At 53.6% G+C, this 14,110-nt stretch overlaps 1 protein-coding gene across 1 annotated transcript in view; it reads left to right on the forward strand.

Moving 5' to 3' along the window:
• Nucleotides 1-3,372: 3,372 nt before the first annotated feature.
• The window catches only part of Sdk2 (sidekick cell adhesion molecule 2), a 285,293-nt gene continuing 274,555 nt past the window's right edge, over nucleotides 3,373-14,110 (forward strand). The window contains 1 exon segment of the mRNA XM_052759781.1: nucleotides 3,373-3,801. Coding sequence (XP_052615741.1) covers nucleotides 3,729-3,801 — 73 coding nt within the window. The 5' untranslated portion in view covers nucleotides 3,373-3,728.

Below are 14,110 nucleotides of genomic sequence, written 5' to 3' on the forward strand. Positions count from 1 at the left end.
GTTTGGTGTCCAAGGCTGGCCATAAAGGAAAAGGTGACCTGTGGTAGCTATCATCTTCCTCCTGGACACAGTGATGTGACCCTTCCTCTGCTAGAAAGTCTCCCCAGCAAATAACACCCTCTCACTAACCATGTATGGTGGAGAGGTAGTCTTGTGTTCCATGGATGTTTTCCTAAGAGAAAACACACACGTGAGAAGGCACACAGGTATACAATTGTGTGGAGGCCAGAGGGCAGCCTCAGCTGTCAACCCTCAGGTGCTGTCCACCTGGTTTTTTTAAGATAAGCTCCCCAGAGATCCACCTGTCTTCATCTCCCTAGTGCTGGGCTTACACGTGAGCACCACCTGCCTGGCCCCCAGGCAGGTTCCGGGGGAGGGTATAGAACTCACGTCCTCACGTTTGAAAGGCAAACGTTTTACCCACTGAGCTGTCTTCCTAGCCCCCTTTGAAACCTTCTAACTATTCCAGGGCCACCAAGAACGAGGGCGTGGTGTCTGGAAGTGACTTTCCCAGAAACAAGTTCCTCTCAAAGGGACAGGCTTCCCACAGCAAAACTGATAAGAAGCAAAACCGAGTTCGCATAAGCTGAGGCCCCCAAAGCCTGAGTCTTCTCTCTATTCCGGATCGATGGAGGCAGATTGGCTGAGAGCTTCAGGAGAGGGCCTCCTCTTAACCATGCAGGCATGGAAGACTGCCAACAAAGACCAGAGAACACCCTCCCTTTTCTTTTTGGCCTCTCCTGGGGATAAGGCTTACTAGATTTGTAGATATCCACCTGGTTAGGCAAAAGGTCTGCTCTTAGGACGAGCACAAATGCTATTAGGGGCTGGAGCAACAGTCAGCTCAGAGCCTTGCAGTTATGAGTCGGGGCTCTGGACCCAAATGGAGGAATCCACCAAGATTTCAGAGCTGGTACCCACATGAACTCCAGCCCAAGGGCACAGACAGCCTCTCAGCTGCTCGCTTGCTGGTTAAGAAGCTTTTGCTGCAAAACTGACTCTCAGGCCCCCTCTGCGAGCAAGCTGAGTAACAACACCCTAAAGAACAGCTGTTCCTGATGGGCTGGGCAGGGCCTGAGCTCTCAACTGTGCAGTTCAGAGTCTGGGGGGATGGGAGGGGCCTGGCCACCCAGCCGGGGAATAGATCTGCTATATCTAGCCTGCCTGTCCCCAAAGCCGCTCCTCAGTCAAACATCAGCCAGACAGCAAGCCTTGGGCCTGGACTGAGCACAGACAAGCAGGGAGAAAGAGGCAAAAACACTGTTTGAAGTGGACGAATGAAAAGCAGAAGAAAGGCAGGCTAGTTTTTCATCCGTTTTCACTAAATGCTCACAGCTGTTCTTCCAAGGCAGGTGAGGAGAGACCGGGAGAGCAATGAGATCTGTGCAGTGGCTGTGTCCATTCCACAGCGATGACAAGAGGCACCCTGGGGCTGAAGAGGATGGGGCAGAGCCCTCAAAGTCAGTAAGATACCTGAAGGGCAAAGATCAGAAAAGGAAGACAACGGGGTGTGGCTCAGAAGAGTGGGCCCACGGAGGAGTGAAGGGGGAAGGCTGGCAAAGGTGAAGGGTCTCCCTCCTTCCTTTTCCAGCCGAAATACCAAGATTGAACGGCTGATTTCTTCCAGCAGGCTCAGTGCCAGGGACTACAGTCTTTTAGGAAACCCACGGAAATGTTTTAATTTCTTTTAAAATCAGGGGAAAAATTAAATGAACTTTTAAATGAAAGAAAATGTTTTAATATGTAGTAATATATTTGTTTTTATGCCAACACAGCCGCAAAATATTACTTTTAATATTTTTAATGGAGGAATGAGCCCACGGAGGTAGAGGCGCCTGTTGACTGTTGAGTGCACCGGTTAAAAGGGTCTTAACAGCTCCTGGGCTTGCCACACTGGAAGGTACATTCTGCTCCCTTCCCTGGGCCACAAGGGAGGACCTCTCTGTCTCTCTCTCCATTGTGTCTCCGCTGCTAATGTGCCTTTAAAGGGGGAGCTGAGAAGAAGAAAGAAACAAAGAGTGCACGAGTTTGGCACCAACTTCACTTTCTCAGCCTTCTGCGAGTCCCAGGCTTCTCCTTTATCTTGCTCTCCTCCCTGAGCGGTTCCAGACTTTCGTTTAAGAGTCTGACCTGGGAAGGAAAAACTGGAGTCAACCGGCTAACACACACATACCCTTCCCAAACTGTCCTGCCCTGTCAAGTCCAGAGGGGTGTTGGGGACTCCGGCCTATGGAAGACCTGGATGAGGCAGGCCTTCGAGGGAGAGAGGGAGGGCTGAACCTGGAAGACAAGGCCGGAGAGAGAGCGGCACGTTCGCCGCCCGCACTACTGCCCTCCGGTGGGTCCGGGAGACGCCGGGAGCCCGCGGCCGCGCACACGGATTGGGTTTCTGCGGGGCTCGCTCCCGGGCCTGGCTCGGAGCCGCCGCCGCCGCCCCCTCCCTGCGCGCAGGCTGCGCTCCAGTCGCGGCCACGGGGTAGCGCTCGGCCCCCCTCTCCGCGTCTCCGCCTCCGCCGCGCTCGTCCCCGGCTCCCGCTGCCCCCGCAGCTCCGGCTCGGCGCAGGCAGACTCTCAGGCTCGGCAGCAGAGCGGCTCTTAGGACGCTGAGCCCCGGCAGCCCAGGGCTCCGGGCTCCGCGAGCCAGCGGCTCCCGAGGTGGGCGAGCGGCAGGCGCGACCGAGGCGCCCGAGCGGCCGCGGAGACTCGGGTCCCCGCGCTGGGCGAAAACGCCGGGCGGCCGAGGCGGCGCCGAAATCCCGGAACCTGGGGCTGCCGGCCGAGCTCTTCCCGTGCGGCTCGCGCGGAGCTCCAGCCGGGGCGCGGCGGAGAGCAGGACCCGCTGGTCTCCTCCACTGGATCGCCCGCAAGAGGCTCCTCGCCCCGGGCGCTGGCTAGAACCCTGGCCGCCCAGCCGGGCACCCGAGCCGGGCATCCATCGCCACCCGCAGCTGGCGCAGACATGGGCGCACGGGGCTGCGCGTCGGGCCGCGGGACCCGCAAAGTTTGCTAGCCAGAGGGGCGCGGAGCTGAGGGCGAGCCCGGCACCGAAGCCCCCGGGGAGGTAACCCCGAAATCTTCGAATTGGGCGCGAGGACCGCGGAGCTGAAAAGGGTGGCTCGGCCCTGCCAGGTGCCGCCTGCAAAGTTAGAAGAGAAGAAAACTTCGACTCCAGGGAGACTCGGACCGTTATGCTAACCGCGCCCCCACCCCTCGTCCCCTGCGCCCCCTCTGAAAGACACCCGGCACCCGCGCCTGCCGCTGCGCTCCGCTTGCATCCAGTCCCAGGGGCCGGGCGTCTAGAACCACAGTGACTACGTCGGCCCGGGAGAACCCAACCAGGGGGCGGGGAGGGGCGGGAGGCGGGCAACGTGGCCATCGGGAGGAAGTTTCCTGAAGTTGTCCTCTCATTCGGGAGCTCGGCCAGCAACCAAGCCAGATCGCAGGGGTCGCTCTGCCTGCGAGAAGTAGTCGGAGTCGGGGTGTTAAGGGATATAGACGCCCTGAGTTTGAAAGGAGACTTGGCCCCTTTCTGCTCTCCCCTCTCCTTGCGGAGCAGCAAACACAGAAGGAGGAAGGAGCATTTGGGGTCGCCTGCGCGGCCCCTCCGGCCATAGCGTCCTGGACTCGGCCACACAGTCTCCCGGGACGAAGGCGCGGGGTACCGGGACCCCACAGGATTATAAAACAAGTCACAAGGAGGGTGCACCGTAGAGGACCCCTCCACCAGGATGGCCAGCATGTGGAGGCTGCCGATCTGGACTCTACTGGCCCTGCATCGGATCCACTCGGCCGGAGCCCAAGGTACTGTATGGGCGACTCTCTCCACGTGGACTGGGAAACGGGTTCGGATGGGCGGGAATGGAGTGCCCCCTAAAACACCGCGCTTAGCCCAGGCTGCACCATCTCCTGGGAGTCTCAAAGCTCTCCCCTTCTTCGACTTTTGGGGCTTTCTTTGGGGTGGGGCAGTGTCCGCGAGACTTCTGGCCTGTCTGGATGGAGATGGTGAGATCTCCGGGGGAGGTGGAGAAGCACCTAAGCACCTAAGGTGCAGTAGGTGGGCCCTCGTGGGTGCCCTCTGGCCGGGAAAGGAGGGGCGCGTCATTCCATGTCTTGGCTCCACTGAACTCCCTAGGCTCCGGGTCCTGCTTGGGGTCCTAAGTGAAGGGCAAGGCCGTGCCAGGCAGGCACTGGGTGCCCCCGGGGTGAGAAGATGGGGCAGGGAGAAGCAAGGAAGAAGCCGTAATGAGGTTCAGGGTGCCCTCTTGGTTTCCCCTCGGGAGCAGTCACTCTGCTTGGCCATGTACGGGAACCTGCTCCTGGCTGCCTGGCCGGGCGCTGGAGCTGGAGTGGGTTGGCGGCATGGGCCTGGAGCCGAGCGGCAGGGACAGCGGCAGACCTAACCCACCCTCCAGACACACCCAGCGGGCAGTCCCAGGCTCCGGCTTCCACAGCTCACTGGATGTCTGTCCACTGCTGCTTTGATCTGTAGCCTCCCAGAGCGGCCAGCCTGGCGGTGAAGGGCTAGTGGGTGTGGAGTGGGTGTGTTGGAAAGGAGGTGTGATGGGGTTGTCTCTCCCTGCCTCCTGCAGCGGATGCTCAGCCGTCTCCCGGGTCCTCTGGAGGGTCCTGGCAGGTTAGGGCAGCTGCACCGGAGCTTTCTTCTTGCGTTTGGGGTTCGAGGATGCAGGTGGTGGTGGCAGCAGTGGCTGAGCAGCGCCTGCTGGGGGCAGAGAGAGGAGTCTAGACTGAATCCCCAGACTCGCCGGTTTGGCCTTGGATTTCTTTGGGTTTTCCGGGCTCAGAGGGAAGCCAGACCTACCCAAGAACCAGGTTGGGAGGGACTGGGATGGAGGCGCTGCAATCCCCCTACAGAGCCCTTCTCCACCTCTGGGGTCCTAGAGCCTCGGAAAGCAGGGACCCCATGGTATCCCAAGTCAGGCAATCCTCAAAGCCAAGATCGGAGATAAAAATAACCGGTTGTCACTCACAGGGTCGAAGGGAAGACTTTAAAGACTTTACAGGGTAATTTAGGTAAAAGCACTTGGAAATTTTCTAACGAGCTCCATAAATGTAAAGGCAATAAAAGTTATTATTTTTATAGTCACCGTAAAACCTTCCAGTAGGCAGGGACCTCGGAGGTCATCACATTCTAGTAGCCATTTAACAGATGGGGAAACTGAGGCCCTTTGCAGCGAACTGACTTGCCCAAGACCACACTGATACGTAGAGTAGGAGTCCTGAGCCCCCCTCTCTGCTACTAGGACCCTCTGTAGCTGGGGCCTCTTGTCTAGGATGGGATTTTGTGGAGACCCAAGACAGTGGCCCTGACAGAGTAGGAATGAGCTGTCCTCCACTCTGGGTGCCTGGCGAGTTTGTTTTGAGATGGCCGTAGGGAGGTTTCAAAGGGGTAGCAACTTGTGTGGAACCTTTTTGCCCCACTTCCGTGCAGACTCCCAACAGCTGTGTAACTGGACTTGGGAGGGGCAGGTGACTCACAAATTAGTCGCCCATCTAGGACCAAGCCCTTATGGAGTCTCCAGGGCACCTTCTTCTGGTATCTTCATGCCCCACCCACTTCTATACCTGCCTATCCCCCTGATGCCAAGATGCCAGTGTCTACTGAAGTTCTGGCCTCCCATCCCTGTGTGTCTCCCAGATGAGCTCCATCCTCCTGACAGGATCGGAGAAGCCCTTTCCTGACTGTTTCTCTGTCTTACTGGGGAGCTGCCTGGGCCCCTTCTGCTCTGATTATGTTCTCTGGCTCTGAGGATGTTTGTTTGCCAGCATTGGCCCCCCCCTTCCATTTGTCTCCCTGCAGAGGATTATGGGAAGACAATCTCTGGATTCCACCTTGAAGGTGATGCTGGGTTTGCTATCTGAGGGGTGAGGTTAGGGCACAGGTCATTTTTTTTTTTAAATCTGCTTTGGGGTTAGAGTTTCTCTGCCTCTGAGGCCCTGCCATTGATCCTTTGAGTATAGTTAAAACTGCCAGCACTTCCATTCTGCAGACTTGACACACACAGGATACACCCAGCAGCTGCTCCTCCTTTGAGACAAATGCCCAGTGGTCACTACATTGGGATGTTATGGAGATTTTTTTCCTAGTTCTTTTTCCAGGTGCAGGACTAAAGCTACATTACCTGGATGTACTGAAAACTATCATTTGGCCATTTGTCCCCAAATGGATCTTACATGATTTCTGCTCATTTTCCAGACAAAATGCAGTGATAGCACAGAAAATATTCTCTCCCAAACAAGGAAGAAAGGTTTCTCATGATCTGGTGAAGGCAGCTACAGAGATGTTTCTGCAAGACTCTTAGCCACTGGAAGCCTTGTCTCCTCATCTGTACCTTGGGAACATTATCTCTGTCTTTGCAGACTTGGCGTGGCTAGAAGCCCCAGGGAGAAGGCCCCAGCAAGTCCTTCATCCACAGGAGCTACAAACTTCCTTCTGTGACTACCTTAGTGTTTCCTGGAGTGGTCCTCCATGCTCTGAGCTCCCAGGAGCTAGTCACATACAGAGATTTCCACCAATCCTCGGGAGCTGGCTTCCTGACAGTCTGAGTGCTTTGGAGACTTTTCACAGGCTTGTGAGCTTGACCATTGCTAGAAGGCATCCTGGCCTGCACGCACAAGCAGTGGGGAAGGGGGCAGGAGCCGCCGAACCAGCCATTCTAGGAGGTTCTTTTTCAAGAGAATTGCACCTGGGGCGGGGGAACAAGAGGACACTGAAGGCTGAATGAACCAGACAGTGGGGGAAACCCTGATGGAGGCCTGGAAATGCCAATCCGGAAGCCCCTGGAGGGCCCCAAAGGGAGAAAGTTTAGTGCTGGGAGCTAATCACGATAAAAGCCAAACAGCACACGGGGGAATGGGATGAAAGTTTAATTACATGGTGTGGCTAAGCTGTAATTATTAATTACTGACAGCAAAAAATAACTTATTGATCAGGGCCTCTTGCTAATTACCAGGAGGGCTTGTGTCATGCTGGCCCGGGGCTCAGCTGTCAAAAGCTCCACAGGGGCATGAGCGTAGGGTGGGAAATGGCCCTGCTTCTCCCTGTCCCCTTCTCCTCTCCCCCTGGGTACCTCTTGATGTCAGCTGGGGGGTCTGGAACATTGTTGGTATGGTGAGATGAGTGATGGTGTTTGGGCCCTGCTACCGCTGGCTAAAGAAGTTCCCCCTTTGTGGGGTAGGGTCCACTTGGGACCCAAAGCCAGAGACCAAATCAGGCAGGCAGCTTGCACCTGCTGTGGGAATACTCTCCTGCACTTATTCGGCAAATACTTATCGACCGCCTCTCCCCTACGTCCTCTACTGGAAGGCTGGAGTAGGGGCCAGGATCCTCATTCCATCATGGAAAGGGGGCCGGGAAGGAGGCCAAATCCTTTATAGCAGACCTGTGTTTAAGACCTTCAGTTTAAGATGGTGTGTTAAACTGCATATTGGAATGCATTTGACCTTGTTTCCTAGGACACGGTCAAGCTGTAAGCTAAAGGAGAGGGAGAATGGGCTTGTTTCCTGTCTCAGGGGTTCAGAGAGTTATCTGAAGCTGCCCTGCAAATCCAGGACCAGTGCTCTTGTGGCCAACTTTCATACCCTCAGCGATGGAGGGCTCACTACCTTATACCAGCTGGCTGTTAGACATCGCCTCATGTTGATGAAGGGACTGGCCTGTGCGTTGTTGGTTATTCTAGAATTTAATGGGTTCCCTGCTTGTCAGGAAGCCCATTTCCTGACTCCTGGCCCCTTGGGGAGTGGGGATCTGGAGACACTGGGTCTCTGAGCTGCTGTGGGTTATCCACTTTGGCTATCCCATCCCCAGCACATTGCAGCAAAGGCCCCTAGAGCTCCCTAAGTGGTAAGAATTAGTCATTGTAATTTGGGGCCTTGGGATGCCAATAGCAACAAATGGGCCAGCAGCGGAGCGGTCTATAATGGAAAGGAAAACAAGCCGGTTGCTGCCGAACCATCCCTGGTTACATACCGCTTACCATCCCCTGTTGTCCATATGCTGGGGAGAGGCAGAGCCAGGGAGACTTCCCAAGACCCCACCCCAGAAGGGAGTGGGAAAACTGGCAGTTCTCTGGGCACACTCAGGGAAGGGAGTGTGAACCAGGCTATGACTGAGCCAGGAGCCTGGCACAGCCCTTCTGATGTCGGGGAGTCCCCAGCTTGGGTCTGCCCCTTTCGGCTCCCACCTCCATCACAATGTGATACTGAATTCAGTCTGCTTCATCTCCCATGTGAGGGAATGAAGAGCGGCATCTAGCTCCTTGTGGTGGTTTTGGGATAACTTTGTAGATGCTCTCGACAAACCGTAAAGGCTTTGAATGTTCTGGTCACATGGATACAAGAGTGGCCGAGTCCCTCCTCGGCTCCCTCACCATGTCATCTCCACACATTCGCTCTTGTGTCTGTGTAGACCCACCTGTTCTTAGAGCTCTCTGTAAGCTGACCTCTAACTCCCTCTAGCATTTGTATAGTTACGTACTGACTTCTGGTTTCCTTGGGACCCTACCTGATGTCCCTTTCCCATCTCTGAACACCTATACTGTGGCATCTCAGAGCAGGCACCACTGTCTCTACCCTTCCTTCTGCAGAACATGTCTCCCAGTGCATTGACATGGTCTTTCGTATATCCATTTCTCTCTTGTATTCACTCCTGATTTCCCAACCCCAACAGCAGTGCCTAGTACACAGGGACTTAACAAATACATATGAATGAATGAATGAATGAATGAATGAATGAATGAATGAATGAATGACTCACTCTTCCTCTTGCCACCTGGCCCTGCCTATGTCTCCAGCTTCCAGTCTTGCACGGATGAGTGACTTCTAAAGTGTCTGTGGTCTCCTTTGTTCTGTGGAGACCTCCTTGTGCCAAGCAGCAGAACACCCCAGATCATGAGCCTGACCCCAACAGTTGTAGCCTCTGATGGTGGCACCACCATGCTGCCATTGAGGGAGGGCCCTGCACAGAAGTTCTGGTACCCACCACACCCCAGCCATTCTTGGCTCTGGCTTTGCCAAAGAAGCTGCCTCTAACGGCCTGGCCTTAGGGTCCCCACTGAGTCCCGCCAGATGCCCTTTACCCTGATAGGGTACAGCAGGAGGAGGAGGGGTGAAAAGTTTGGGGCGATGCCTTTGTGTAGTAGATGCACTGGATGTAATACACAGGAGGCAGGGCACGTCATGTCAGCCTCCAAAGACATCAATCAGTCCCTCTTTTGACAGTCATTGGCCAGCATTAGCTATGGCCCCGCCCAACATCAAAGGAGGAAAGTAGAGAAGCTCAGCAAGGCCAACTGCCCAGGTGCTCTAGCTGAGGCGTCCAACTGCCAGCATGACCCCAGGATTCTGTGATCCCAATGTGTGTCTTCTTGGCGTTGCCCCAGGCTGCCCCTTGGCGTCTTCTACCATCTTCTCAGTGAGACTCAACCGTTGGCCTGGGAGATGCTCAGCTGTGCTGTGAGGAGACAGGACTGACCTAAGGAGGGCAGCAGAGCTTAAAATGGCTCCTCCTCTTCCTCCTCTCCCTCACCCCCTCCTCCCCTCCCCTCCTCCTCTCCTCCTCCTCACCCCCTCTTCCCTCTCTTTTCCTCTTCCTCTTGGCTCTGCCTCCACCCCTGTTATATTCTCACAAGACTTGAGCTTGGCAGAATGCAGGATGCCTTCTCTCCACCCTCCTGCCATCCCCTGCCCATGGGCATCCCAGAGCTGTTGGAGAGGCCTTCCTCGGGTCTCTTGAGACTCTGGTGACTGGCTGGCCAGTCACCAAGCCCCACAGGAATCTCCCAAATGGAACAGGGTTTGGGATGGGGGAGGAATGAGGTAAGAAAGGCAATTAAAGTTTGATGCCAACTAGGAAGCGATTAGTGGCCCAAAGGGGCCATGAAATTTTGATGCCGTGATCATCCAGGGAGAAGGAAATATTACTGGCATGCAGCTCACACAGGGAACTGAGCTGCTGTGGTAGACGTGGGGACTCTTGAGGGGCTGTTGGAGCCAAGACCCTAGGAACCCCTCTGGGCAGCACTAGAGAGGCAGACCAGGGAGGCTGTCAATATGCGATTTAGAAACCAGGTGACGGGAGGGATATGACCCAGCGCCAAATACTTGGATTGCCACTGCATAACATGAGCTCACGTTATGACTTAAGCCAGATTCCCCGTGTCTTTTTAAACTGTAGCCACCAATGCAGCATGAAACATCATGCCCCAGCTAGAGCAGCACAGACTGCTGAGCGGCCTCTATCATGGGTGGACCCCTGCTTATCATTTACCACCTGGGTGACCTTGGATGACTCACAGAGACTGTGTGTGCCTCGATTTCTTTATTCATAAAGTGGGAATAACAGTTCTATGCACTTCATTGGCTGTGACAGGGGTTAATGAGATAAGCGAAGCTCCTAGGGTACTAGTCAGTGTACCGTCAGCTCTAAATGCATGTTGTTATGACATTAGCACTTCTTCATCCTGGTAGGAAAGAAACAACATAAACTTGGGGTCTGGGTGTGCTGGCCCCAAAGGCTTCTGTTTCTTCTGTCCTTCACAAGCTTCCAGCGGCCCCTGAACTTCTGCGTCGGGCATTTATTAGACTAAGACGCTCACTGTCTCTAGCTGAAAATGCAAACATGCCCCCAGAAAGCCTACACAGTCAGCTTCTCTCAGCTGTGCAAACTTCAGAGCGGGTGTTTTTACTAGATCCTTTCATAAAATGTCAAGTGGATATGGGTAGCTCTTCAGTCCAGCCCGTGAAGGAGGGTGACAAAAAAAAAAAGTTAATATTGTTAGCATCCAATTCAGAAGCATTCAGTAACATGCCAAGATCACCTGACCTGGGAGAAGGAGATGACACATGCTGGGAGACAGACAGACAGACAGACAGACAGACACACACACACACACACACACACACACACACACACACACACACACACACACACACACAGGGGAAGGGGAGAAAGAGAGATGGAGGAGAATGAGGGGAGAGAATGAAGTGAGTATGAATGTAGGTCAGCTGCTTCCCAGGGCACTGCCTTTGATCTGGGCAAGATGGCACCCTCAGGCACTACGTGCCATACTGCTTCGGACCTACAGGTCCAGGGGATTTGAAAATAGTCTCCTGTGAGGCTTTTCCTCAGCTTTTCAGGCACAGGGGCTGGGCAAGGGGTATACCCTAAGATGGCCTCGCCCTCTCTCTCAGGAAAGGCCAAGCTTCCCTCAGTTCTCCATGTGCTCACCCAGAGGGTCTTAGCCATAGGTTCTGAGTGCATAGACCCCGGGTGTCACCCTCCAGCACCTCCCTTTCCTGCACCTGTATACATGCTGCAACCCAAGTTCAGGCTGCCCTCCCCGCCAAGCGGCCTGTGAGCACCCATCTCTTCCATCCCCACTTATGGACTCTCAATCTCCTCCACTATCCCAGATCCCATTTGTGCCCCAAAATCTCATGTGAAGCCACCACTGAACCCAGCTGTAGCACAGGCCTCAAAATTCCCACTCTCAAGACACCCACAGACTAGGTGTTCCATCCCCTTAAGGTACCCTCAAGCTGGGTTCCCATCATTTCTGCAGGCTGGGTGCCCTGAGAGGATAGGATACTCTGTCCCCTCAGGATGCCTACTGGCTGGGTCTGGGTGTGTCCTCTCAGGACACCCAGGCATTGGCACCCCACCATCTCTGGATGGTGCCCTGTGCTATTGGGACCCACAGACAGGATATCCCACCCCCTCAGGATGTCTGCAGACTGGATACCCCATCCCCTCAGGATGCCCATGGGCAGGATGCCCCATCCTCTTCGGCCTTGTTGATGATGACTGATCTTGTAATGTGTGTGTGAGACTGATTTCTTTAATTACAAACTCCTTGAGTCTAGATAATAACGCTTCATCAACAAGGATGGAGGTATTAGACATCAATTACTTTTCCCAATTAATAAACTTAACCCTTCAAAGACCAAGCCGTGAGAGTTCACAAAGCCAGAGAGAAGAGAGTGTTGATGACACCAGACGCCGCTGGGTCCTTCTGGGTCAGGCTTTTTGACCCCTGTGGCTAACGAGTTCATACTGGGAAGGCATGGGAGCATTAGTAGCAGTTCCTCAGTCTCCCAAGATGACTGTCCTGGTAGAAGAGGCTGGACACTGCCAAGATGGATCTGGCTGAATGACCCAAATCGACTGCCCATCCATATAACCTTTTCCCTTCTATTTAATTTTCCAAATAAATAGAAATTTGCATTCTACCCTATAGCATACCTGAATTCCATTTGCACACACACACACACACACACACACACACACACACACACACACACACACACAAAGAATATTCCAAAGCCAGATGATACGGGCTAAGATGTATCGTGTATTTTCCCCTGTGGCTTCCTTGGACCTCTGGAGCTACATGGAAAAAAAAAACCCAAATGAGATGATTTCTTAGGTCATGTCTTCCAGAAAATTATAAGGTACCTGACATATGTATTCCAACCATTCTCATTTAAAATTTTCTGTAACCTTCTAAAGTAATTGAGTCACCATGTAAAGTAATTGAGGGTCATGGTAGCCACCTGCGGGACTGGTCTATGATGATGACCTTGAGGGTGACGAGTGTGAGGATTGCATCGAACTAGCATCCCTGTTAGGTGCCCCTGCCACTGAGTTGATGGGTGTTTCTGGTTTACTCAGCTTTGGCAGGTCAGCTCCAGGCCACCGGGAGACTTGTCTCCTGGCCCCTCCTTCCTCGTTGATTGAGACTGGACAAACCAATCAGAAGCCTTGTTACAGAAGCATTGGAGCCAAGCAAGGAGGACTCACAGACTCTCCGCAGGGACAGAGACCTCTAGATGTTTTTGTGTTATTTGTTTTTCTTGTTGCTATAACAAAATAATGAATGAAACTTAAGGAAGGGTTTGTTTTGGCTCACAGTTTGAGGGTACAGCCTGTTGCTCTGGAGACCTCATGGCCAGCGGCAAGAGCTCAGGGTGACTGCTCACATTGCATCTACAGTCAGGAAGCAGAGAGAGACAGACACTGGTGCTCAGCTCCTTTTCTTTTTGTTTAGTTCAAGACTCCATCCCATGGGGTTTAGTCCAAGGCCATCATCCCTGTGGTCTCCTCTCTCTGGGCAGCACATTTAGAGTGGGTCTTCCCTCTCCACTTTCTGGAAACATCCTCGTGGGAAGCCCAGAGGGGTAGTTCCTAGGTAAATCCAAACCCAGTCAAGTTGGTGCTGAAAATGAGCCTGGACAGGTGTGTGGGTGTCTTCCAGAAGGGCTGAGTGACTGGGGTACTGACCTGGGAGCAGATGTCCTGTGTACGTTGTCTCTTCTAAGTCAAGTGACCAACTGTCTCTGAACTTCAGTGCTAGCAAAATTAATATTTTCTGGCCAACTTCCTTATTGTTCTGGGTGAAGGACAAATGGCATGTCTGTGAACATTACTCACATGAATTTGAGGTTTTATGAAAAGATCCAGTAAAAACATTCACCCAAGACCTCCATAGCTGATAACAGTCTAATATGTAGCTTCTCCATGGCATGTTTGAATTTATCTTCTAGAAAAGACCATCTTCCAGCAGAACACAGTCTTCACTGTAGTGTCTTTTCTGTGGCAGCTCTGGGCACCGAGCTCTGCCTAGACAACCAGCACCAGCTGAGTGCTTTAAACATGGTTCTGTCATCTATCTGCTCTTGATGTATGTGTGTGGATGTGTGTGCATGCATGTTTGGGTGCATGTGTGCATATGTGTTTGCATATGTATGTGCGTGAATGTTCATATGGGCACACATATACGCATGCATGTCCATATGGGCACACGTGTGTATGCATGCATGTTCATATGGGTGCATGTGCAAATAGGTGTGCAATACATGTAGAGGCCAGACATCAACCTTAGGTGATGTTGCTCAGGAGCTGTCTATCTTGATTTTTGAGATGGGGCTGTCACAGGCCTGGGGCCCACCCATTCAGCTAGGCTGGCTGACCAGTGCGCCCAGAAGATCCACCTGTCTCTGGTTCCCCAGCATTGGGATTACACGTGTGTGCCATTGTGCCCAGCTTCTTCATATGGGTTCCTACCGATCAAACTCAGGTCCTCATACTTGGGAG

This window comes from Peromyscus californicus, unplaced genomic scaffold (genome assembly GCF_007827085.1).
Source record: "Peromyscus californicus insignis strain IS unplaced genomic scaffold, ASM782708v3 Scaffold_3__1_contigs__length_106647218, whole genome shotgun sequence".
NCBI classification, from domain to species: Eukaryota; Metazoa; Chordata; class Mammalia; order Rodentia; family Cricetidae; genus Peromyscus; species Peromyscus californicus.